Source organism: Dicentrarchus labrax, unplaced genomic scaffold, assembly GCF_905237075.1.
Source record: "Dicentrarchus labrax unplaced genomic scaffold, dlabrax2021, whole genome shotgun sequence".
Taxonomy (NCBI): domain Eukaryota; kingdom Metazoa; phylum Chordata; class Actinopteri; family Moronidae; genus Dicentrarchus; species Dicentrarchus labrax.
This window is the reverse complement of record NW_026136719.1, coordinates 18,430,041-18,457,987: the sequence shown is the minus strand read 5'-3', so window position 1 is coordinate 18,457,987 and position 27,947 is coordinate 18,430,041. Positions and strand designations below refer to the sequence as shown.

The following is a 27,947-nucleotide window of genomic DNA, read 5'->3' as shown; positions in this document are numbered from 1 at the left end:
ATCAAATGCAACGTAACTGAAGCAGCCCATCACATAACATAGGTATAAGTAGTTATTAAATATACAGTGGAGGTTTACCCGGAGGTAAACCGAGGTAGATAATCGGTGAAAAGGACTCACACTTCCCTTTCGCTCCAGTGATAAACTCTCTTAAATAATGCCAGAAATGTCACTTTTGTCACATTTTGACAGGCTTTTTAAACATTCATGGTGGGTGAGATTTTTTCTTTTTCAAAAACATACACACACAAACAAAGAGAAAATAAAAAAAAGACATTCATTGAATGAAAAAGGAAGAAGTAAAAGAAATCAAACGACCATTCTTGCCAACACTTTGTACTGTAAAAGGCGTTTGTTGGCTTCCTGTTCACTGTGTGTTGGACCAAAAGAGGATAAAGGTTGAATAAAGGTCTCTCTCTTTGTTTCTTTACACCTTTTGCTCATACTTACAGTCCTCTCACACATACATTCAAGCCTGTGGTGCACTTGCAATGAAAAATAACTGCAGGAAGGTTATGCGGATGAATTTTAGTCCAATCTGTCCTTAGCTTGATTTGCTGAGTCAGAGATTATTGAGCTTTGTGGCCAGTGAGTGTCACCGTTATTTCCTGTTTCTCTTGGAGGGCAGCTTCATAGTTCAAGTATTAGTTTGACAGTTTGGGAAATGTACTTATTCGCTTTCTTGATTGTTTTATATGAAGCTACAGCCAGCAGCCAGTAGCTTAGCACAAAGAAGCAGAGGAAACATGCTCTGTTCGACTCTGACTGGTAACAAAATCACCCTACTATCACTTCTAAAGCTCAATTAACACATTATATCTTGTTTGTTTAATCCCTGCAAAAACGAATGTCTGAAAACAACAATTTTACCGGGGTTGTGCGCCAGACTATTTCTTGGCTCTGAGCTGTTGCCAGGCAACCAGCCCCCGTAAAAAACACAACTTGTTGTTTTTACACAGTTTTTGTACAGATTAAACAAACGAAATATAACATGTTTATACATGAGCTTTACAGGTGTTGCTAGGCAGACTTTGTTCCCTTTGGACAGAGCTAGGCTAGCTGTTTCCCCCCCGTTTCCAGTCTTTGTGCTAAGATAACAAGTTGCTGGCAGGAGCCTTATATGTAACACAGAGTGGTATCGATCTTCTCATCTAACCCTCTGCTAAAGGCAAAATAAGTCTATTTCCCAAAATGTCAAAATATTCCATTAATTTTGTTGCTCTCATTAGCGTGGAGTGTAAACATGAAGCTGCAGTGAGGACACAGATATTTCTATAATGTGACCAGCTGTACTTCAATATAGTTTATATACAGGTATACCACTGCCTTCACACACACACACACACACACACACACATACAGACACAAACACATACATACACACACACTTAGAGAGAAAGTGCAGACTGAGAACCGCTCTGTGTGTCATGAAGACAGCAGCCGTTCTCCGCGGACTCCGTTGACTTCAGGTCGGTCTGACTTTCCTCGAGCTGCCCGCCTGGCTCTTCAGCGGGGAGGCTGCAGTCCGAGCCTCCACTGTTCTCGGCTGTCAGTGACGGTGGGCGGCTGCTTGGACCAGACGACAGGTTGGTCATCTCTGTCTCGTCGTGAGAGTAACGACCCGAGTCACCGGTTGCGTGGCTGCCCTCACTGGTGGAGGAGCCCTCGGTGTCACTGGGACGCCAGAGCAGAGCCTGCATGGTGGTGGGCTGGTCTGGAGAAATGGACAGCTCCTCTTCAAAGGTCAACACTGTGGTACCGTGCTGGTACGAGGTGGTACCATGTTTTATGTTCTAAAGCACAGAGAAAATGTTGCTTCGGTTAGTCTGAGTGTTTATTGCTCAGTTGTGTAATCAACCTATCTTTATTTCAGCCTTCAGATACTATGATCCAAATTACACATAGGAGCTGAGATTTGGGTCTATCTATGTCTGGTTTCCCTTGTAATTTACAAACTCTTGGTAAGCAAAGATTTGCAATCTATAAATTGCTGATGGCAATTTAACAAGCAGGACTGATAATCTTACCTGTACTGCTTTACTGTCTTTTCTCACATTATTGCTGAAGGAAAACCATTTCTCTTTCTTCTCAGTGCCAGGCTGAACAGGGCCGAGAGAATTTATAATGAGATTTGTTCCACCCTACAAGTGAAAAAAAATATATTTTTTAAGTATGAAAAGGTATAAGTCATATCCAGAATTTACTTCATACTTCAATTAGTATGTTTAAAAGTGAATATTCAGTGGCTTTACTACTCTTGCAAAAAAAAAAGAATCATGGTTCTGATTTCTTAAGGGTCCCCAGACTTATTTAACATTTAAACTCCACAATGGTTCCATGATTGCAGTACTAAATCATCTTTATAGGTTTTTATATATAGTATCCGTATTTCAAATTTCCCAAAAGGCCCAAAAAAAATATTTACTATTTTTGTGACCATATTACATGCTGTGTGTGTTATGTACCTTGGCATCAAGGAAATGGTTTTGACTAATCATTGGCACAGTCACATCAGCGCTCTCAGCTTGTCCCTCGGAGACCAGATGTCCTGCAGTCGAGGCAGATGTGCTCACTCCTTCTCTGTAAGTTTTAACAACTGAAAATTTTCTGGAGGGAAACAAACAGACAGAGGACAGTCAAGGAAACTGGGCTATGGCTGTTGAACACTATATATTAGCCCCTGTTTAACAGCAACAGTGAGCACTGTACCTGTTTTTGCCTCTGCAGACAATGATGAAAGCGCAGATGATGATGCAGATGAGAGCGATGCAGACTCCCACAGTGATCCCTGTCATTGACTTTTGGTCCAGGTGGTAGAAGCCATCAGAAAATGCTGTAAAGGACAAACACAACACGGTCAGATTTTCAATCATTTGCCAGAGTGCTGTCTCAAAAAACAAAATCAATTTCAAGTTCTATGAAGGGAAGACCCTAATCGTAAGACATCAAGTGACCTGTGGAGTGTGTGGAGCCACGGGAGTGCCAAGGATCATGACCAGAGGAGAGATCTGCTCGTACTGTCAGCTCCACCGTGTGAGAAAACGGCCCATCACCCATGTTGTTGGATGCAGAGACTTTCACCAAGTAAACTTGGCCAGGCTTCAGGTTCTCCAGCAGCGCCATGGTGATGCTCCCTGTTGGTGAGAAATAACTGTTAAACAGCTGACTGTGAATATGACTGCAGTCCTCGTGTATAAACAATGGAACTGGGAGTTATTTCTGTGTTCTCAGGAACTACAGACAACTCAAGAAGTTCGGGTCAGCGTTTCCAAACCAAACAGATGAACAGTTACTACTTACAGTCCTTTCATTCATTAAACCAATCTTGAATAAACACATGTAGTTCAGTTATTCCAATATGTTGCTGTCGAGATACACACACAACTATAACTTTCAGCTGACCTTTGAAGAACAGTGATGCAGTGAAAGACATGAAAGACAAACATAAAAACAATCCTCATGGCTGAGAGGTGCTATGTGAGAGGAGCTTCAGAGCAGGGGGTCAGGGGATCAGGGCTATACACATTCCCTTATCCAGTACCACCCAGTCTGCACACCACCAGGGTCCCATCAGAGACTGAAGGGGGGGGGGGGTGTTCAGCTTGAGGTGATAGGGGGCTGGGTGGAGCTGGAGGGGCTTTGTGAACAGCTTCACTTTTGACCCCTTCACCAGGGGCAAAGGGGGAATTGTGTGTCTTTTCTGTGTGTTTCCTGGGGTCATCTGCTCTTAAAAACACCTACGCTGCCTCACACACAACAACAGCTTTGTATAGTTGCTAATGCCTGAGACTCAGAGGACTCATTTAGGATATTTGGACATGTTGATTTTCTAAGCTCTCCACATTAACTTTCTGCCTTAATCAAGCATGAATCTATTTTCTTTCAGCTACTTCTCACTTTCTGTTTATATCTCTCTGATCCTTTCCAATAAACAGCCACTTTATGTTTTACACAACTCCTGACACTGATTACTCAATCTATCATTTTCCCTTTCCAAGCATAAATTCAAAGACAAAATGGCTCCCAGATAACATCAGAGTGTTGTAGTGTGTTTTTCTATAGACATTTCTTTGAATTACACAATGAACCCATTTTAAAACACGTTCCATCGTTTTGCCCATGACATATTATGGACACAATTATAAGTAAATATGGTTTATAGAGCAACTATAAACTGTGCACAGTTACACAGTACACAAAGTCAGCTTGATGTAGTCAGGAAGTTTCTTAATAAATACAGATAAGATAGATCTATGCTTCAGCAGCACAGAAAACATACAAAAATCTTTTTGCACATTAAGAAAGCTCCATTAATCTTTTTAGATTTACACTGGATCGAACAGAACTATTAACAAATGAACTGAATGCATTCAACACAGCTGCAATTTGATGGGAATCTGTAAAATTATAATTCAATTAGAATAGAGTGTATCAGTAGGACAGATCTGGTCTGTTTTTAATATATAGAAGTGGTTAAAAAAGTCTTTGTTTGAGATCGGTCAATAATGAGGTAAATGAAAGTCTTTGTTGTACTCACATTAAATCTCCAAACTGGTCTTTAATCAGTGAGATAAAAGCAGTGAACTCAACCTGTCCTGGCACCATTCAGGGTTCACAATGAACAGAGACATAGATTGGAGGATGAAATGAGTTACTGATTTCCAATGGACCGTTTGTGTAGGACAAGAGGAAAGCTCTGTGGCTCCTCTCCCCTGCACACCTGTATAACCTTGTTCTCTACACATCTCTTTCCAGACTCCTCCTTACCTTCTCTTTGCAGCACTTTCCATTCCCCGGCTATCCATGCGTGTCTGGAGGCATACAGGATCGTGTAATGCATCACAGCTACGTTGGGTTCATCTGGGGGTTTCCATGAAACCAGCGCTGTGTCTTCTTCAATCAGAGTCACTTTCACATTGGAAGGGGGCAGCAAGGGAGCTGGGTGATGGGACGGATGAAAAGAACAAGATCAAATAAAAATACTATGAACACCACAACAGAATACAAGGTGTCTTTTAAATTGTTCAAAGAAAATCATTGTCTGAATTACCAGGTTTTCATGGGTAAAATTATAGCCCAGCCAATACAGCATTTTTCTAGTGATATTAGAGAGTTTTAAAAAATCCTACCGTCAGGTAAAGTGCTCTGATAGACCACAGGGCTCCAGGGGCTGGACAACTGGTCAATGTGAAGGCGAATGGCAAATTCATACTTGGTATTGGGCTCCAGATCTCTCACCAGGAGGTTCTGCTCACTCCTGCAGAAGAGAGACATAACAAAGGCTTCAAGGGTCAGTTCACTCAGTACATACTACTTCTTCTTGGGCATAGACAAGGATCTAACAACCAAATCGGTTCAATGTGATTTGCCGAGGTTTGGAGATATTACTTGTGTAGATCACGCTACTAATATAATTTGACATCAGTGTGCTACAAAATAAAATAAAAATATATTCAATAACTTTAACAGCAACATGTTTTTCAAATAATATGATGTAGTAAGTCACATTAATGCACAGATGTTAAGTTTTATTGTGTTTGTGAACTGGTTCTTTAATGAAAGGTCTTGTCCAGCAGATGGTGATATAGAGCTGTGCTGGCAGTGGGGGTGTTTGGTGACCTGAAAACTTTCCCCAACACATTCAACCCTCAAGTTGTTAGGTGATATACATCTGTGGCTGTGATAATCACTTGCTTGTGAAAGTATTCTGGACATCATAACAGGGTGTTAAGATAAAAGTTTAAAAGTTGAACAGAGGCATGAGACAGTAAGACATCATACAGTAAGCTGCACAAAACACAGTTACATCTGGTTTCAATTTCCATGCAACCCTCCTCACCAAACAGTAGTCCCCACAAACTTATTAAAGCTGCACTAATCAATATTATAGTTAATCAGATGACCAGAAACGTGTCCTATGAATGTGTAAATAGGCAACTGTTTGCTAACATGTTGGCCATAACACTTTTATATACTGCCATAATATGTCAAATGTGTAAGTGATGCTGTGGAGTTCGACCCCCAACTGACAAAAAAAACAGATTCAAACTGCTTTAAATGGAAAAGTTGTAATATGAAAAAGTTCTTACGTCTGCAGGTAGAGTACCAGGGAGGCGTTCTGCAGGCCTACTGGGTTGCAGCGGACAGTGTAGTTGACTGAATGGCTGGAAGTGAAGGCTGGTCGACCCCAGTGCAGAAATATGGCAGTGGAACTGTTAGTCTTGGTGTACACGTTGTGTGGAGGAGGTGGAGGGGGCACCAGGCGATCTCTAACAGCTGAGAAATGCATTAAGAGTCATGTTAATTTCCCCATTTTGGTCATTGTAAATAGGGTAAATACAAGTGTGTATGTTCTGGGACTTACAGACACATCCGGGGGTGCTGATAGTCTGGTCTGCTTGGTAGCCATCTCCGACAATATTATAAGCCAGAAGCTTTACGTGGTACTTCTTCCTTGGGTCTACATTAAGAAAGAGAAAGAAAACCAAAATGTCTAAGTAAATCAGATCATAGAAATAATTAAAAGCACCCAAATGTCTTGCTGTAAAATACATCAGCCTATGTGTCATCTCAGACGTCAGATTTTTACTCACTAACACTTTGCAATCAATGTAATAATTTATCATGGACCACAACACCGAGACAGATGACAATGTGTTTCCTACAGCCAACAGGAAGCAGGGGTGCTACATGAAAGAGACCTGGACTGTGTGGGTGTGGGGTCAGAGAGGTTTTCTGGTTTGATGGTGTGGTGGGAACTAGAGGTGAGGCAGTGCGACAGATGCTCAGTGCCGTAAGTCCTTTGGTCAGTTTCTGCAGCACTGAGGGCAGCAGAACAGAAGAGCTCCACTATCAATCACACTGCCTCTCTGAGCCTTTTGATTGTTAATATGCAAGGCCTTTCTCTGCCCCCGGCCTGCTGGTCAGTGGTCAGTGGCCACTCCTATTCAGGTCCAGAATCTGGGGGTTAAAATCGACGGACAAAACCCCCTGGGAAGGACATCGCTGACGGTCAACAGCAGTTGCAAGTCTCAGTGACCCTAAAGACCCTGCACTGAACAAAAGCCATCAGACCAAATGTTCCCTTTACTCCTTAAAGAATAATGATCAGATCTGATTTGAATGTTGCATACAAGATCAATACAGATAAAGAAATACACACTGATCCTCAACCTCTTTAACTAATGTTCCTCAAATGATTGGTCACGATTAAAAAATATTTTTATATTGAAAATCTTTTTTTCCCCCCATACTATTTATAGCATTTAATTGACCTGATTACTATTATAGTGCTGTCTGTCCTGCAGAAAACAAACAAACTTCTACCACTGTAAGAGGCCTTTAGGGACTCTAGAAAAGAAGGAGACCACAGGAGATGAATTTGTGTCATTGGAGGTTAGAAAAGTTTAGGATGGGTGGAGTCGAGCTACTTGCACCCCCATGCAGCCCTGAGGAGTTTCACTGGAGCCAGACCAGGGCCAACAGGTCAGGCCGAGATTAAACTCTGAAAGAATCTGAGGTCATGTGTGTGGAATATGAGATGAGGCTCTTCTGTTGCTCAAGGATTCTGCCACAGTACAACTACATGGCTATTTGCAATGAAAATTAGGAATAAAATAAAAATACACATACCGAGACTACACAGGGAGATGATCTGAAGGGGAAATAAGTTCTCTTGACATGTCTCTTTTTCTTGCTGCAGAGATAAATAAGACCAGCAGGCCTACACTTTTTGTACAATGTGCACCTTGTTATCCAGAGTTTCTGCCCAGTTTTTTTATGCCTCAGTGTCCACCTCTAAAGAAGAGCAGGCACATAGTATGCACCTCTACCCAGCCCCACAATACAATGGGCCTGTCGTAATTATGCGAGAGAGTAGCTCTGCGAGGGGGGAAGCTGTGACATCTGGGCCACGACCTTTGACATGGAATCTGGGCAAGCTAAATCCTGCAAAAGGAGGGGTTATAGGGCTCTCTCTGAAGGGGGAGGGTCAAGCAGAGGAAGTGAGTGGAAAAACAGGGAAGAGTCAAAATAAAATGGCACTTAATAGGTGATGACACAGTGTCCTGATAAGAGAAAACTCAAAAGGACAGATTTGTTTTTCACGCACAACAGATCAGACACCTGAAGCTCTTGAAACATTATATGATGTGACCGGAATAAATAGTTATTATATCCTGATGTGTCCACAAACAATTTATATCCACCACAGCTAACAAAACAGTTATCATTATTTATGGAACGTATTACGCTGTTCTATAAGATCCTGATGTAAAGGCTGCAACTTACATTTAGTTTTATTATTGATTTATCTGTTGTCCATTTGTTTCAATAAATCGTTTAATTTGTGAAGCACTAAATTTAACATTATAAGTTTACCCAAATAGACTGATATTCAATTTACAGTAATATTAAACAAAGAAAAGCAGCAAATCCTCAGATTTTAAAAGCTGGAAATGTTTTTGCTTGATTAAAGACTTAAATTATTAATCAACTATCAAAATTGTTACCAATTAATTTTAAATTAATCACCTAATTGTTTCTGCAACACCTGACACAGCATTGGCCACAGAACTAAATGCGGCTGTATTACAACACGTTATATTCTTAGAGTGCTGCCCGTTCTGCTTGAGCTGCCATTCCTTGAGTGAAGACAGTCTCCTGCCCTTTTCACTGGGAGAAATCTCACATGGCCTTACTCCCATAAATTATGCTATTTGTATTAAAGGGCATATTTAAGCCATTTGTGATCACCCTCTTTTTTTTTTTTTTTTTTTTTTTTTTTACAGCCAAAATGCAGATCCTGTTGGCCCCTGAGGTTTTGTTCTGGCCTGCGAAAGGCCCCCCAGGCCGCAGCAAGCCAGGCCTGAACAGGGGCCATAAATGTCAACTCCCACATGAATCCTCACACCAGCATCTATCATCTCTCTCTTCTCCCCCTCTTTCTGCCTCTCTTTTGCCCTTACTCACACAAATCAACCCGCAGACACATACTGACACACACACACACACAAAAAGTTAAGCCCGAAATGACCTTTTAAACTGATGGCCAGAATCTAGTTTTCTACATCAAACATGCTCTGCCTCGTGTTTAATAAAACGAGTGGACAAGATTGCCTGCAGCTGTGAGATAAATCTACAGTAGTGAACACAGCGCTGCCTGGTGCCAACAGGTATGAGAGGTATTTAAGCTTCGACTACGACTACATGTTCTTGTCATGGGCCAGGCAGAAAAAACACATGCGAGGAAAGGTCACAGCACCGTGTCATTTATACCCAACTGGAGCCTCTCAAACACATTCCTGTCTCTCAGGGTGTGCTTTCAATCATCTTGATCGTCATAAGTGATAATTTAACAGCCAGCTCAGAGCATGCCCTTCTGCAGCTGTACATGGAGCTGAGTCAGCTACATCCAGTCTTACCGAAGCTGATATAGTTCAGAAATCAATGTTATTGGCACAAAAAGGGATGGCTGCTGTGTACAACATCCCGGGGATTATAGGAAACACCATTTACAGTACAAGCAGATTTAATTTGCAGAGAACAACTGCTGAGAAAAATCAACATTCAGTGTCTCTAGGACAGAAAGCATGAACTCCTACATTAGAATATCTGTAGCTTCTGTAGAGAGTATTTCAACATGCAGCAACAGCAAAATATTTTGCAATGCAATCATTGAAGCACAAAAGTGAAGGGCAACATGTAAACAAATTACAAACGGAAGAATATTCCCACAGGACGAATTCACTTTCAGTAAATAAGACGTTGCAGCAGAGAGAATAACGGTATTTATTGAGAATTAAATAGTCCAATGATTGATCTAATGCCTCTTAAAATGCATATTACCTTCTGTATTACCATTGTGGATGCAGAGTAGTTACTAAGCTCCACAGATTACTAGAGGATCTAAGGTGTTCCCCATCACCTTTGAAGTGAGACTATGTAACACATTCTTCCTTCCAATGAGAAGTTGAACTCATTAGCAAGGAAACATATGATTGCTCAGTTCATTACACTCTGGGTTTTGCTTCTACCTTACTTGGTCTGGTATGCCCAATAGCTTACAGTGGCTAATGTTACCAAACTCTAGATACAGTAGATGTTATAACTGGCATTACTGAGTGAGTAAATAGACTTTATGACTCTTCTCCATTTATGCTAATGTGTGAGTAGGTTTCAACATTTAGTATGTATTTATATCAGGATTGTCTCTAAATGTGTATATCTGTTTACATTTTCCCGTATTCAAATAAAGTTTGCATTCAATTCCTTTTGAAATCGAATTGTTTTCTAAAGGATTTTTAAAACAACATATTGTATGAACTGTGCATTACCAATAGATTTGCCTTTGATTAATGGTGCAGCTATAATAATAGCAAAAAGTAATGTCTTGAAGAAGGAAGCATTAAGTCAGATTTCTCACAGCACAGCAGGATTTTCTCTGATGCAGGATGCGTTGCAACTCAGGAGGTCAGATGCTACATTTTACACCTCTCTCCTTGTGTACAGTGCTGCAGCTAATTCGTGAGAAAGAAATCACAGAACTACAAGATAGTGAGCCCACAAGACACGCTCATTGTTTGGCCTACAGCTCAGTTGGTGAGAGGCTGCATTTCCTTTAAGTCTTGGCTAATAAACTATCTTTTGTGGCTCTCAAAGCCAAACACAATGAGAGGCTTTGATGTCAATGCTCCTCCAGCAACACCGCTCAAAGCAGTCATAAAACACATAATAAATCTGCCTCCACTAAACAGCTTCACTTCTCTTCAAAACACAACTCTGCAAAGCTCCTTTATCAAAGAGGAACAAAAAGATCATTCTTCTTATTCAGCTGAAGCTCTATTTTTAATGTTGCTAATTTTACTGATTGGCTTAATATTTATCAGCAGCTGTGACTACAGCTTCCTCTTCCTCCCAGAATATTTATTCAGAACAGAGAAATCACTCACACAACTTTCAAAAACTGCAGATGTCCTCATATCAATACACGCCAACACAACCATTATGGCAATAAAATAATATGGAGGAAATGTAATTAATAAAATGCAAATTAAGTTGTTTCTTTTTGACTTCAGACTGCCATCTGTGGATATTATTAGACTGGCATCCTTGCTATGTCTTTATATCTATCTAAGTTAGTTTAGTTATTCTAATGTTATCAGTGTTAGTTTTCATTTTATTTATAATCAATATTATCAGTAGAAACAGGGGTAGTTCTTGTAGGTTTCATAGTAAATCAACTGTAGCACTGGCTTTAATAGTAGTAGTGTTTAAACCATTGAACTAAATATCTAACTAACTCAATGCCTGCAGCAGTTAGAGTTAACGCCTAAAGTAATTTATAGTGCCTCCTCATCTTTTTTTCTTTCTTAACCCGTTCTAGCACTGAGCTTCCTGATTTATAAGTCAGCTGCTGACCACCTGGTTGACCCCCTCTGGCCACAGATGGTCAGTTGTCCACTGCATTGGCCTGAGCCCCTTTCCTCTCTCAAACAAAAAAGCCAAAATGAATCTGACCTAAAGGCCATAAGAGCTGTGATATGCCCCAAACACCATCCAGCAGCTGCTGAAAAGACACACACACACACACACACACACACACACACACACACACACACACACACACACACTCATAGAAATCCTGCACAGAGGTTGGGAGGTCATGGACGTGGGATGTGGTGCTCCTCGACACATGACAAGACTTAAGCCAATTAATCACTCATAAGCTTGGCTGTCAATGGATGCTGCTGCTGGTTTTATCCAAATTTGTCCATCACCAACTATTTAACTACATCTTTTTTTAAATGACTGTTTCATTTATTCGTAGAAATATGTGGGTGCGTGCTCAAATCCTTTCATGTTGTCATATTTCCTTTGGTGGTGATTATAGTGGGTCTTTAGCTGCCTAATGGCCCACTATAATCAGTAACACTAAATTAAATGCTATGAGTTTATAAGGCTAATAATTACACAAATTTAGGAATTAAATGGCAAAAACATACTTTTTTCATTTGACAACCTGCAGTATTGATAGAAACTTGTATTTTAACTAACAAGTTATGGAAGTTTTAAAAAAAGTACTTCTTCAGCAAAATGCTAATCTATACAGCAAGATAGCTAAAATCTCATCAGATCATCCATTGTATAATAAGTTGTTGTTGAATGTTCCCAAGAAAACCATAAAAATACTGTATAATTTCCTGTATACCAGGTAACGCCACAGTGGCAGGAGGTGATTCAAATCATTTGAAACAAAACTCACCAAGGCCACCGATGGTGTGTGTATTATCCAAGGCACGCAGCTGAACCGGGGCGTTCTCTGGCTGGCTCTCCTCATGGTAGAAGAGTCTGTAGCCTTGCACAATGGCTGAGTTCCTGGGTGCAAGTTGCCAGCGCACCAAAATAGTGGTGCAGTTTAAAGGCTCCAAACGCAGCTCTGGAGCCAGAGGAACTAGAGAGAGAAGAGCCAGAAGAATAGTTTAATAATGACACTGAGAGATGGATTACAATCCTACAAGAAAACAATGGTTGAAGTAATAAAGTGTTCACAAACAGTCCTCAAAATAAACAGCACTGCAGACATTTATATTATGTAAGTCTTATAATTTTCACACTGTGCTACAGCAAACTATCTCAATATTCCCTGACGGTAATTCAAATCAAACAAGACTTCAAAGCCATTGTTCTGTTATGTGTACCTTATGACTAAAGTTTTCCAGAAAACAAGAACTTGTTCTTAGAAAACTGGAATCGTTTCCAGTGTTTATGTGAGGGACAGAGGAGGTTCCTGACCAGGGGTTTACCATCTGATGCATCACCAGCTGCTTCACACTCAGACCAAGGGACAACCACACTTGGCAGTCGAGGGAGTGATTTCACACATTTTTATTTTAGGAATGAGGGGAATGAAGTTACCAATTAAGGATTCCTGTCTGAGCTTAAACTGGAGACAGAGGGCAATAGAGATGGACAGGAAAAACAAATCTTTCCCTCCCCCGCCTCAAAGCTTCAGATGTGGTTCTAAGCAGCAGTATACTCTTTCCCACCCAGAGGCCTGTGTCGCTCCCTTTATGACCCATGACTGAAGCCCTTCCAATGGTACTGACAGTGCAGGGTAAAGGTCACTGAGTAACAAACGCAATGCCTTAACAAGATTATTAGTGCAAGCTCTTCTCTGGACTGTTTCTCAAGGTTTAAACAGAAGAGAGGAGTTCAGAGATAATTCAGCTTTTTGGGTCAACTTCATCTGTTTGTAGAAATTCTGAAAATCACAAACTTTTGATACAAACATTTTGGCTACACACAGCTATTTCAGAAATAATGAAGATAACTCCTCCGAATGCTGTACCTCGAGCACTGGATGCCTTCGGGGTGCGGTGGGACGTCCAGGCAGACTGCTCTCCCCACCCTATGCCGGTGGCAGCAACAATACGCAGGAGGTAGATGGTGTCAGGCTGCAGGTTCTCCAGGAGATGCTGGGTCTTCTCTCCGGGTAGCTCTAATTGTGAGACTGCATTCTCAGCACTGGTGCGATAGGATAAACGGTAGGCGGTGACTCGACCACGACTCAACTTGTCTGGAAGGGGCTGCCAAGACACCTGGATGTCCATGGGACTGTTGCTGGTGAGGCTGAGCTCAGGGGCGCGGAGGGGAACTGTGGACCGACAAAAGTCTTACTGCCAACTCTAAGACAAACTAAGCCCAAAACTGGAAGACAGAGCAAAGCAAGATACATCTACACATCCAAATCAAACATTTTGAACGAATCAAAAGACATTTTATTTACTTCTCTCCTTAATTAGAATTGGATTGAATTGTCTTTACCAGAGCACCTATTTAAAGTGGCCTCGAGCTTGCTCTGCAAGCTCTGTAATATCATTTAATAACTTCAGACACACAGCAGTCTTAACTCACAGGTCAAGACCATGAGCAAATGAGATTTTCCTGGCAATCAAAACATCTAGGGGCATGGGACATAGACTCAGTTACACATATATACACATGAGCTTCTGTACATAGATAGACACATTGTCTCTTACATCAACAAGAAAGTCATTCATTGCAGTTAAAATATCCTGCAAACTTTCTCTGTCCATTTCACTCTTGCTTCTGATTTTGCGTTCACTGTGCGAAGGATTATACTGTATATGACCTTCACTGAGTATATAGCTCACCATCCTCAAGTGTGTGCTGGAACACATGGTCAGACATACGACTGGCTCCCATGGGCATGTAGGCCACGACGTAGAAGGTGTAGTTGCGAGCCGGCTCCAGGTCATCAATAATGTAGCGAGTTGTATCGTTTCCAATGACAACTTGATATTCCTCGTTGTTTAATCCTGGATAAATTACAACATTGTAAAATAAGTGTCACAGTTTTAAACAAAATCAATAGTACTTCTGGATGAGAAGTTTATCTATAAAGCAATCTGTCCTGTCTCGTTATGAAGAAAATAATATAATAATAATTGTTTGTATTTAAATTTTTCACATTTGTTTATATAAACTATTAACTATAGCATATTTTAAGACTGAGGGGTTTGCAACATACAGACTTACAAACCAGAAGATCAAAATCCTATTGTATATGTCTACGTTGTTGCTATGAAAAAAGTTTTTTTAATATTTGGTGAAACAACTCTCATCTCCGTGTTCACTTTTTCAAATGACTGTGTAATAGTTGTTTTATTAAACAAGATTAGTAAAGTCACACAAAACCTGCCCTGGGAAAAAATTACCTGGTGTGATTTCTGACCTTTTAAACAAGGTGCTTGAGAAATAAACAAAAAAAGCTTTCTCCTTAGTCTGAATGCCTCAGTTAAGCCTCTCTGAAAAGTGTAACAAAGTCTCCCTTCCTGTCCAATTCACACTCCCACTGCTCACACAGAAAACACACTTTTGGACACTCCATCACACAGGCTAATTAGTTCCTCCTTTCATTAGAGCCTCCATTTAGTGCCAAGCTTCTCTGTCTGTAACCTCAGGTGCAGAGCGTACTGTCTGATACTCTGTCAATGTCAATGAACAGGAATTCTCTGTGACTGGGACCGAGGAGATTGTGTCACTAAATCATAATTAAGTGCAGAAAATCCCTGACAGATGTCAGTAATTCAAGAATGAAACAGAGTGAATTTGTCCCACTTGCTCTTTTTATTTTGACCTCCTTATCCCCAACAAAATCCAGCAGGTGTTCCTTTCTCTCGAGTTGAATTCTGTACATTTCACCTCCCCAATGGAAGTCAGTGGCATTATAAGAAAGTGCAGCGCTTGAATGAACAAGCTGATTTTTTTCCTGAAATGTTGCATTGTTCGAATGTGACTCTTGTTGTCAACAGCAAGAGTTCCCAGGAAAGCTGAAAGGCTTTTCTGCTGTCACACTGCAACCCTTGTGCTTTCTGTGAATAGTTTTGTCTGCATCCTGCATCTTATCAGCCAAAAGGAAGGGACCCTGCGCCTTGAATCTCCACAGGGCTTACTATTCCTGTTTGTCAAGAAAGAAACATTGTCCTTCTTTATTGTGGAAAAGTAATTATTTTCTCCCTTGACCTCTGACCACCAACATAGCCATTCATATAACATTGACAACGCATAGACCCCACAATATACTTACAGGAAGTGGCAGAATTTAAACTATTTCCTGCTGCCTTAAAGGGACATTTTACACATCAAGGTCTGTTTACTGTTCTTGGGGTGTACCACTGCATATGTGAAACAAGTTGTATAAGGTCTTTTGTGGTTTCAGAGGGAGTTAGAAAGAAGTGAGGTTAACAGACCTCTGTAGCCTGGTCCTCGACTCTGCTTGATGCCAGCGGCTCACGGCTATATTAGCCACTACTAGCATAACACACCAGAATCTCGACCGCACTGCTGACGGCCCAATTGCATCATAGGTAATGTAGGCGCCATGTTTCAGTGTAATGCCAAATCGGTGCCAGAAAAAAAAATTGCCATAAACATCTAATATCTAAATATATTAAGTTTCCTTCCACAAGAAATAATTTGCCCGTGAGACAAGAAGACAATGAAAATATGGCCCCTGTTTTCTCTTGTTTGTTTACACACTACTCACCTTCAGCCTTCATGTAGTGCACCGAGTAAGCAATAACTTTATCCGAGTTATACAGAGGCCTGTCCCAAGCCAGAAGAATGGCGGAGCTTGACACGGTGTCAGCTCTTAAATTTCTTGGAGCACTCGGCCGATCCTCAGACATGACCACAATGAGCCTCGCCATAGAGAGGACCGATCCCTGCTCGTTCTCTGCCTGGCACTGGTAGATGGCATCGTCCTCTGGAATTATCTGGTTGATGACCAGTTTGCTGCGGCACACAGACACACACAGATGAAGAGAATGCACACAGATGGCTTCATCCAGACGCTCTTTCGCAAGAGTGTTGTCATTCTATAATTACCCTTAACAAGCACTGACAACTGAATAAGGAGCAGGGGCAAATTACAGGGAAACCCAACTAAAACCCCATTTGAAATGCTGTAAATTATTCAGTTTCCTTTCTACTGTAAGGACAGAAGTGAATTATTTATTCAAATAGTTTTGTGATTGGCCAACAAAGACTGATAAATAAGTGTTTCCTGGTAAAAGGGAGTTAGGGTTCCTGTTTTCATTATACATTCATACATTTGACTTGTCATAACAGGGATTTGTGGATCTCAGGAATTGTCCTTCAAATGAAGAGAAAGATACCTGTTGTACATCTTGATGCGACCATTGGAGTGAACTTTTTCTCCATTCTTGAGCCAAGTGATTTGAGGCGTTGGTACTCCTTCAGCATGGCACACAAAGCGGGCAGTGCCGGCACGTGGACGGGTCAGGCTCTCCGGCCACTCAACCAAGGAAGGTGGTGCTTTAGAAAAACAACATCAATGAGAATATATAACAATACGTTTTTAAAATTATAAATACAAAATCCACACATTTACAGCCAAACTATTGTATACTGTATATCTTTACCTAACACAGTGACATTAGCTGAAGCGACAGTATAGTTTCGCGTGCCGGGAGTGGTGGCTCTACACATATAGACTCCTCCATGCTGGGGCTTGATGTCTGTGATAATGAGGTTGCCGTTTCCCAACACTTTGGTGCTGTAAACATCAATGGACTTGCTGTCCGCTCGGCTCCAGGAGATGATGGGTCGGGGATTGCCTGTGGCCATGCACTCCAGGATGGCATTCTGGTGCAGCGACACTGAAATGTTCTGTGGCCCGACAATGATGTGTGGCCTCTGGGGAAGCTGGGGGCTGGGGGCTGCAGAGAGAGAGAGGAAGAGGGGGAGGAAGACAGGTTTATTGCATGTGGTGTGATGTCATGGATATCATGCTATCTTTGTCCCTTTAGCAGTTAATGTCTACTGCAATACTGATGGATATTTCACTACTCAAACTGTGTATTGATGCCCTTAACACAACACATCTGCAAAAAGAGAGCTGGCTGACATACCCGGGGTGACAGTGAGGGTGGCCTCTGTGCTTCGGCGGCGGCTGGCAATGTTGGTGGCAATGCAGCGGTAATTTCCAGCATCTGCCCGCTGCACGGCGTGGATCTGAAGAACACCGTTGGGCAGGACTGTGATTCTGGATGAGAGAGACACACAGATAAGATACAGCATTTATAACACTTTTGGATTATCAAATACTAACAACTGTTAATGGTAAAGAGCGGTCACAGATTATATTTCACGTCTCGCCTCAAAAAAACTCTGCTGTCCAGTAAGTATGCGGAAAATGAATACGTTGAAGTTAAACTGAAAACAACAAGTGAATACCTTTCAGTGGCAAGGGGTAATGTGACCCGATTGAACTCCCAAGTGATGATTGGAGGAGGGTGTGCACTGATTTTGCAGGATAACCTGGCGACTGAGCCTTGAGTTACCACTATTGACGTCGGCTGGATTGCAAAAGCGGAGATACCTGCAGAAAAACAGAGCAACAGGAGACAACTTTTAATATACATTTAATGTTCAGTAGTACTACTGCAACATGTTCTTTCTTCTACAATGTATTTTTCTTGTGTGTCAGAAGGAGATGGAATAGTAGTCTCAGTAAATATATGGTTTACATCTTAGTATTGAGTAAGAGGTGATCATTATCTCACTTGATTATTAACGACTGGTTTATTGTAACAAAGCAACATTTATTAACTTCTTCAGCCAGCTATTGAAGTTGTAGATCTACTAAAAAGCAATTAAAGGGAGAATTGGCCCCGATGTAAAGCCTCTACTAACACACACAACTGTCTTGTATAGTACAATTCTTTCCCATAACAAGAAGATATTCATGTTTTTATCTCTAACATGTAGTCTTTTTGAGATAAAGTCACAGGAAATTCCTTTCCTTTGAAGTGTTTCTTTATTGTGTTGTATTTTGCTCAATGAGTTGCCACAAAACTTGCATTGACATTCAACTAAAGCCCATTAGAAGCTTAAGCCAGTACATGAAATCAGTAAAAAGCCCTACACAACCGGACAGTTTCCAATCTAAAGCAAGGTCATCTTATTATATAGTTCTGAACGGCTGCTCTCCTTTTCCAAAAATATTGATGTATTTCAGACGTCCATCCATCTCAAGTCAGATCCAGTGGATGTCAGAAAACAGAGATGCCTAACACCTAAAGCTACAGACCTGCTGAGTGCTGTAGGAAGGCGATGACTAGAGTGAAACAGCTACATCCTGCGTGGATTGGGTTTCCCTGAAACTGAGCTGTTGTCAGCCACCATCTGAGCAGCAAGCAATTGAGGCCCAACGTGAACTACAATAAGGCCTTTTATAGTGAAGCAACCCGCCAACAGAAGTGGATGCATTTATAATGATTTAAGTTGTTTTAGCCCTTTATGTTAATAAATGCCCTCTTTGACAGTGGTTCCTTGTGGGCCGTAAAAGTCCTAAAAGCCATTAAGGTCACCCCCCCGAATGCTGAAACAGCTTCAGAAGCCTGAGGTCAATCATTTATTACAAGAAATCAATCGCACTGCTGTTCGTGCTAGAGAGCAAATATTGAGATTACCAAAAAACAGTAGGCATCACAGCACGCTAACATTTGATCCATTATCATAAATATATTAAATTATCCATGGAACAGCGGTGAACAAATCAATAGATTGTAAAGGATTTTTTCAATAGACCAGAAAAATAATGTTCTATAACTATCACCTGTTAACAAACACAGTATGGTGCTCTTTAACCTCCGTGCACACATCCAGAGCTTCTTCTGCTGCAGTGAGCCATCAGCACTCAGCAAAGAAGAAACAGAAAGGAGCAGGAAGCAGGGCATCAAGTTGAAACCACGTCTGTCAAGTATTCAGAGCGAAAGACATCCAAAAAAACTAAGGTGCTAAGCAGCAGGAGAACTCTGACTACCAAAAACATTCAGTGAGTTATGACTTTTACACAACTTGCCATCAAATCAGGCTGACACTTGTGGAGGAATGAGCACCGCATTGTGACCAAGTTAAGAGTGACAGTTTTAGTTGTTGTGAATTATTAAGAAACTCATTTGTATTTCTGATTATGAGATCATTTTAAAAAGGAAATTATTGATTCATCATAACTAATAACCCTGTTGTAGTTAAGTAAGTGTATTTTTTTCTTCCACTGCCATGGTGCTGTCATGGAGTGTGATACAAGGGACTTAAAATAATTATTTATCAAAATGACTGTTTATTACACTTCCCTTTCAGACTGTGTGAGAAGATTCTATCTATCTGTCAGTCTCTATCGTTCTTGTTGGACAAGGGGAAAACTGTCGTCACCATCAGATCCTTTTGCCACTGACACATTTAATCAAATTAGTCCTGAGCTGTTGCCCTCTTAGCTCCACTGTGGTTGTTTGATGTGAACACAGAAGCAGGGAGAGGCATTCAAACCCCCCTCCTACACAAACCCACTTTCACCCCCCCCCCACACACACACACACACTCCCTCCCATGTTAATGCAGGCTTTTACAAAAATGCCATTAATATGTTGAAGTGATATGGCTGCAGGGCATGTGAAATGCACTGATCCTCTGCCTCACTACTTTGCCTTTCCATTCAGTCAAATGATGCTGGATTGACAAACAGTGGGATAATCATTGATTATTGATAAACTACTAAGACAAGGTGGAAAATCTATAAGTGCTAGGGCTTGTCGAGCATTGGCCAGAGTTCTCCCGGCTGAAAATAGAAGGCTGACCTTCTGCTTTGAACCATGATGTGATGAGGGGCATCTAATGTGCAGATGAAATGATCAAGGCAAGCACGCAAAGCTCTTTGTGATTTACTTTAATTATCTGCATTAACTCATTCAGCCATCTTCTCTTTGTGTTGTTATTCAAACCAACAAGTTTCTCATTTTTCACAGACCTTTGGTCTTGTTTACCATTTCAGCCTTTTTAACTCAAACACACAATAAATGCCTCAGCAATTATTCCCCAAAAGCATGAAGAAACCTTTCTGACAATCTGGCCTTCCCAACAATCTCACCTCTGACCTCCACAAATCCTTGCTATCACCCCACTCAGGCAGAGCCCTGCAAGACCACCCGAAACTGCTGGTCACTGATGCCCTACAAACTGCCTAGAAGTCACTCAGTTTGATCTCCAGCTGCATCATTTTCAAATGCTGTTTTGTAATAATATCCTTTACTGTTGTATGGATGACATCTACCGTTTCCTGCTAACAAATAAAACAATATATGCGGCCCAGCTGCTACGAGACATTATATCACAGCTAGAATGGAATACGATATGATGAATTTAAAAACTGTCTCGGCACAGGAGTCTTTTTCCTTCTCTATCAGTCGGTAATGAGAGAAGCATTAGTATAATGGCAATGCACAAAAGCTGTGGCATGTTGAATCACAAAGTTAAAACTGATTGCATGCTTGATGTAAAGTGACAGTAATGTCCAAAGTTCAAAATAAAAATATCTAAATACTGTCTGTCATGCCATTGTGGTTTATTACGTTCTCCCTACAGTCCAAACTAAACCTGAAGAGTGAAGCTGTAGTTGCCTCACTTCAACTTGCAACAGATGGGCCTGCTGATGCCAGCAGCTCAACAAACTGAAGGTCAGTGGACAGGTCAGGCCAAACAAAGGTTCCCTTACAAATACCATGCATTAGTTCAGACTGCTCTCCTCTCCCATTACTGTGGTCAGTTTATCTGCCTGCACACAGCACAGTCTACCTGCATGTTGATTTCTTTGAGAGAAATATGTGTATGTAACCTAAAGTGTGTAATTCTTATTCAGGTAAGGGAACATACTCTTGTTATCTTCCTCCCACATCCTCAGTGACACTGAAGTTCCAGGACAAGATATTATCATGGAAGTGCTGTTTCGCGAAATCCCAATGCAGAAATTACTCTTAAGTAAACCAAATCCTACTGAAAAGGAACAATCTGAGAAAACTGCCACATCTTCAGCTTTCTAAGAAATGGAAACCTTGAAAGTGACTGAAGTTGGAATTTGTGTTCTGTTTTGCTATGATCAGCTAGCTCATATCTGGAAGGCAATGATGTCCCCAACCACCCCACAGGGTCCAATCTTTTAGGGAAGACATTAAAATTGATCATCCTCTCCTCGTCCCACAGGCTGCACCCTGTATTGATGGCCTTCAGCATCAGGAGGCCAATGAAAAACCTTCACAGAAACAACCTTGAAAAGTTTTCCATGTACTCTTATGAGTCCTATTCCTGTGAGTATACCAACATAAGGTAATTTTACATTTACTCATTACACAGCTACTACTGAAAAACACTGCTATTCAATTGAGTGATGAATCCTTTACTATGTTAAGTGACCTAAATGAACATAAATAAAAGGATCTGGGGGTAAAAAAAAGAGGGCTGATAAGCGAGAAGGAGAAGAATGCAGAGCTGAATAAGCCCACAAATCAATCACTCGCTGGCTGGCAGATGTGCTGCTGCTACACACAGGCTGCAGGACAGTCAAGTGACCACTGGCCTGGCTAAACAAAGAACTATTCCCATGAGCAGCGTGACCTCTCAAAGCACCGACCGGGCGGTGGGGGAGCGGTGTTGGAAGGAGTATTCATCCCCTCCTCCAATCCCTTATCTCTGCCACAAAGTTTTCCAATCACTCAACAGCAAACCTCCACTCACCACAGACAGTGGCTTTATTGTCCTTAATCTCCATATCAGAACATAGAGTTGAAAAAGTCAATCTGTAAATAGCTATACATTCTGTGTAAAAAACAAAAATTGTATCCTTTGCCATGGCATATTAGTAAAAAAAGGCAGGTAACAAAATACAAGTAGTGTTATACAATTAGAGATAACAGAGAGAAAGATGCTCATAAAAAAACCAAAGTAGACCCATTGATGACTATTGCAGCAACTGATAAAACTAGATGAACCTCCAGCATTATTGTAGGAAAGATTTAAGTCCTGTGCTCGGGCTCACCGCCCTCCATCTATTGAACAATTTAAAGAAACCTTTGACCTCTGGGCCTGCCGTTCAGGGGAACCATGGTAACCTTTCGTGTCCAGCAGAGGAGAAAAACAAGATTCCAGGCTTTGAGTTTACTCACTTAAGGCCATCTCATTCATCCACACCACAGCTCACACTGTGCGAAGTTTGCTTTTGTCTTATTGGGGTTTCTAATTGTGCATTCCTTAGCAACTTAAAATAATGCTGCGGTCCTGGCCTGGCCTGGCTGCCTATGGACACACCAGTAAGGTAAAATAAACTTTGTAAGTGAACAGCAGCAGCTCCTGCAAGTACCTCCTCCAAGGCTCCTTCTGCTCTCAGCTTTAACCATGAATAGTAGTGAGCATAAGATATGCATCTGTATCAGAGCTAGAAACAAAACACCAAAAGGTACTTACTTTGCTTTATTATTCTTATAGTACTTGGACTACACTGCCTAAAATATAGTATTTCTACAATAAACTGTCTAGTAGCTTATTGCTATCATATATAGGTATATAGCTATCATTTCCACTATAAACGTTATAGTTCTCAGTTGTCATATTGTATTTGGGAAAGAGACATCAGCACCCTGAGCTGAGGTATCAGAATGTGTATGATCAGAGAAACGGTCAGATTGGTGCCTCCCTAAAACAGATACTGTTCTGGATGACAGCTGCAAATGAAGTGGTACAAAACAAGCACTTGACTGAATCACTTTTCATCTCTCAACAACAACTACAAACACCTCTTAAGCTTATCATTATATCATGTTGGAAACAAATACAACAAGGTAATTATAAATAAATACAGTCCACTGCATTAGTGGGAAAGCAACAAATAAAGTTATGTATCTACTTTCTCCGAGGTTGACCAGACCTCCTCAACTTCAACTGTTACTGGAATTGTTGTCATTTCCCCAGAAACCTAATTTCACCTTGTTGTACAGCATCAATAATGCCAATGTACAACAGAGCATTACCATTAGAGACTCATCCGTGTTTGTTCTTAACTACCAACATATCTGAAACCAACATGGGGTCCTCAAATGAGCCATGCTTGTAAAGGTTCATGACAAATTTGACAGTCACACTGTTTTCATGCCTAATGTACCAGCAATCAAAAGGGTAGCCAACTCAGGAGGCAATCTCTTTCCTGAAATCCCCATCTATCTGAAGTCTATTGACAAAAGTCACATGGTGAGGCTCAAGTGTCGCATTCCTTTTCATCAGGGCCAAATCCCTTCTCACCTTTGTGCTTTAGCAACACAATGTTTAAGGTTACCCTCCATCACAATCACATTCCTCAACAGAACAACGAGCAGGTCCACGGTTTCAACGTACGAGCATAGGATTAAAAAGCTCACAATGGGTACCATCCCAACACTGGAGACATAAAACATTCTTACTGTCGTTCTGTTCTGTTATTTGAACTAAGCTCTTGACAGGATATGGTAGCATGACTGATAAAGATATAGGGGTATCTAATCGGCTCTGGAAAGGAGGTACTGAGGCTCCACACATGTTACACCATCCACCTTCCAGCTGAGAAATTAACATGTGAAAAGACCTCAAGACACAGTGACACTTGGATCAAAATGTTCAAAATAAAAACAAATTCACATCGACAAATTCACATCTCTAATTAAAATACATCACAGACAAATGACCAATGCCAAACACTCTGAGCATGCTACTGGAAGGTCAACATCATGCTGTTTCATGAGGAGTACCACCCTGACCTTTAAATCAAAACGTAAACTTACTTACAATCAATCTCTGATCTTTAACTTTTACAATTAATGTAATTAGCCTTGCAGTAGCAACAGGTCCAGCTGTTCTGTCCACTGATATCAGGACAAACAATTGCCCCTAAAAGAAACTCTTTTCTTCTGTGAGCATGGGGGGGAGGCAACTAGACAAAAACGGTCAGAGGGAAAAGCTTTTCACTCTTTCACCAGAGTAGTGAGGCAGATAACAATGCAAAGCCTCCAGCCCCTACTGACCTGGCAAGACCTGCAATAAAGTTTGGTCATTTAGACACTCAGGGTAAGGCAGTGGTACTGGGAAACGGCAATTCACATTTGTGTGTCTGTGCGTATGTGTGCGTGCACACCACTCGCGACAACCCCCACTGCTACCTCTGTGTCCTTCAACTGAGCATTTCTCAGGTATGTGCAAACTTTATGAGCTTCCAGATAGACCCTCAAGCGGGTCTAAGTGCCATTTTAAAACAAACTAGTAAAGCTTACTGGCAGCCTTTATCACCTCTTAACTTCAAACTATAAAGCAGGTAAACTACTCAATTAATTAATAAAACTACATATACTTTTTAAGCACCCGAAAATTAAAGAGATCTCTACCAGTGAGCATAGCATGTAGTTAAAGCTTCAAAATAATTAATGTACAGTGGCTGAAAAAACCTAACGACTGTTATTTAACTCACACTAATTACACTCAATTTGTCCATAAATTTAACATAAAATTAAATTTCAGCACCTTGCACGCAATTCTAAAAATGCATGTTTGAGTACAGATGGGAATGCATTGCCAGCAGGGCAACAGTGTTAACATGCATGCTGCAAAAGTGGCACAGCAAGACACATGGCCCGTGGTGTAGGAGGAGGGGATATAAGGTCCCAAAAGACCAACTCTGCCTGAAGCTCTCCCCCCTTAAAATATGAGGCCAACTCGCACAGCACTGGAGGAGAAAGCATTCCAAAAGAACAATTCCTCAAGCGATCAGGGTGCAATAACATGAAAGCCTCAGCTTGTGAATAGGGGTCATCTTCTCTTTAGCATTGGAGAGCCAGTATCCTGGACAGCTCCTAACCTTTCAAATCTGCTGCTCCTTCATTAACACACCAATGGTCCAAACAGCTTCTTCCTTTTCTGGGGTTTGGGCTTTAGGCTTTTGAAGACTTTGTCGCTCTTCCTCCAGTATTACTACCAGAGCAGCACCAAACGCAACACTGAGCATCAAAAAAAATAATAAATCAAATAAAACAGTAAAGTGTGGACGATTCATGCAGGGAGATGTGAATGAATCAGTGAGTAGTGTAAGTAAATTGCAGCAAACAGCCAGAATAAAGACATTTGACTCGAACATGATATCCATCATACAGCACATCACATGTCCTCCACACTGTTACACTTCCAGCATGATACTCACTTGCGATTGTAAGACGGGCTTTCTGGCTCAGGATTGCACCATACTTGTTCTGAGCAAGGCACTGATAGAGCCCTTCATCTGATTTGTCTCCTCTTCTGCTCTCCACCTCTGAAATATAAAGGGAGCCATTGGAGAGTCGGTACACCCGCTCGTTCTCCAAAACATTTACTCCATTCTTGAGCCATCTGACGTCGATGGGTGACTCTCCATGCGCCTGACAGTCCAAAATAACAGCGTCTCGCCGCATGACAGTGACATCATGGGGCTCCTTGATGAAAAATAACTCACTAAAGCATAAAACACCTGTAGAAAGAGAGAGAAAGAAGCTCATGAGGAGTGAAGGTGGTTACCAGCATGGGGCCTTCTGTCAGAGCAGAGGGACACAGCACTAACAGGAGTCTAGTAAAAACATTTATGCACTCATCTAACTAGGGCTAAAAGTGATTTAAAAGGTGAATTTTAAATCAGTCTGCATGTGTTTTGGCTTTCCGGAGGAGTCTGTAATTACGCTTATTGGAGGCTGTGGCTCATTATCTCTGGGTGGGTATTATCAGTGTTTATAGTCTCAGACTGATACAAGTGTGACACATTAAAACTCCTACAAAGGTGAGAGATCAATCAATCACAATGCTAGCAGGCAGGAGGTCTACAGTCCTGTACAGTAATCACATTGTAGCTTCATAAAGTCTTTCCCGCTCCACTTTAATCCAATTACTCATGGCTCATAAAGTCACCAGCTGAAGGTGGAACAGTCGATCCTAAAAGAGCCTTTAGTTGAAACAGACCCCTTTTACTGAACTCTCAGCAAGAGCATTACGTAATGTTTCATTAATGTGACCTTTGTGGACCAAATAGAGAGACAGGGTGTCATCCCTAAAAGGCTATAATTCAATAATCAACTAAATACACTGCAGGGTCAAAAGCAACAACAACAACAACAACAAGCTGCAACTATGTGACCAGGATTTCCTCCCAAATGAAAGGGAGGAACCATTCAAGCCTGGCCACACTATGCATCTTTCATCACCTGCACCAGCTGATACGAGATGTATTGATTTTGTATTAGTAGATTCACACTGCTGATCTCTCATTTTACCTCTGTAATTAGACAATCCTGGTTAGAAGATCACAGAGTCAGACTCTTGCTGGCTAAATACTTACATTATAAATACTCAGCTACTCAATACAATAATTACCATATGGCATACATAATAAATGAGGGCAGCATGATGTGATAAAAACATCATGTTGTGATTATTTTAATAGATATTGCTAGTGTGGGAATAATCATTTTTGCATCACACATTTCATTTTCACTAAACAAAAATAATAAAATCATGATCATGTGAAGTTTTTGGGGGGTCTGTACCCTCTGTGTTTCCTAAATTTGGAGGACAAGATTTGTAGACCAGGACATCTCTGCAGCACTACAGTATTTCATTATTATACTGTTATATTGTTATATTATACTGTCATCTTTATCAAAGCATATTACAGCTTCTGCAATATGTATAATGCACTGGGTCATACTGCGATTTCCATAATATTTCTATTAATTATGCAGCCCTTTAAACATACCCCACTCATATTTTGGCACAGCCCTGTCATACCCTCAATAGTAATTATATTTATATTTTAACTGTACAACAGTGTTTGTATTGAAGTAACTTTAGCTACAGCTTCAATTTAACTTTTAAAATACTTAATTAGAGCTGGTTAAATTGAACTGGTGATAAACATTATAACCATGGACACAATTAACACCAGACAAATTGCAGGTTAAAATAAACAAGACAAAAAATAAAATGTAACGTTAACGTTAATAAATATATTAAGTTAACCTCTAACAGCTGAAAGAAATGGCAGTTTGAAAGTTAACTGACAGTTAAAACAGGACAGTTTCTCACTCAGTCAGGCGATAATTTATCGTGTCGTTTAACTTAAATAAAACATTCATTTATCGATACATGTAAATGTAAAAACTGTAATTTATTCGGTTTTATTTTGTGATAAACGTCACAAGTCAGCTTTAAACCGTTAAATTACAGAGGAGCATTAACGGTCAACGGTCCAACGGTCCAACGTCTACAGGTTACGGTCAGTCACAGAGATGTTACCGAGCACTTACTCACTGTTTTATCTCTCTCATTAAATATATATATATATTAAATATCACTGAAAAACGCTCCTTACCTGAGATTGGAAGAAAGACGACAACCCACAGCAAGCGCTGATATAATTTCCCTTTCACAGGCGCCATTTACATGAATTGTCCGTGCATGCTAGCTACTCTCTCATAGTTGTTTCCTCCGGATGAACTGCGTTGCTACTGAGGAGGAGGAGGAGGACTGGT

At 40.9% G+C, this 27,947-nt stretch overlaps 1 protein-coding gene across 2 annotated transcripts; it reads right to left on the bottom strand.

Annotated features, from left to right (window-relative positions):
• Positions 1–1,311: 1,311 nt before the first annotated feature.
• On the bottom strand, positions 1,312–27,947 carry prtga (protogenin homolog a (Gallus gallus)). Of its 2 annotated transcripts, XM_051380253.1 has the most exons (19): positions 27,788–27,947; positions 25,595–25,897; positions 17,782–17,926; positions 17,457–17,590; positions 16,968–17,264; positions 16,701–16,860; positions 16,070–16,317; positions 14,175–14,339; positions 13,349–13,654; positions 12,263–12,451; positions 6,365–6,460; positions 6,090–6,276; positions 5,130–5,257; positions 4,768–4,938; positions 2,955–3,134; positions 2,710–2,833; positions 2,466–2,607; positions 2,028–2,141; positions 1,312–1,793 (listed from the first exon to the last, which is right to left on the bottom strand). In XM_051380253.1, the coding sequence occupies exons 1-19, from the start codon at positions 27,852–27,854 to the stop codon at positions 1,389–1,391; spliced, it is 3,561 nt and encodes a 1,186-aa protein (XP_051236213.1). In that variant the 5' UTR covers positions 27,855–27,947; the 3' UTR covers positions 1,312–1,388. The 2 variants fall into 2 exon arrangements, with proteins under 2 accessions (XP_051236213.1, XP_051236214.1); XM_051380254.1 differs by lacking the exon at positions 2,028–2,141.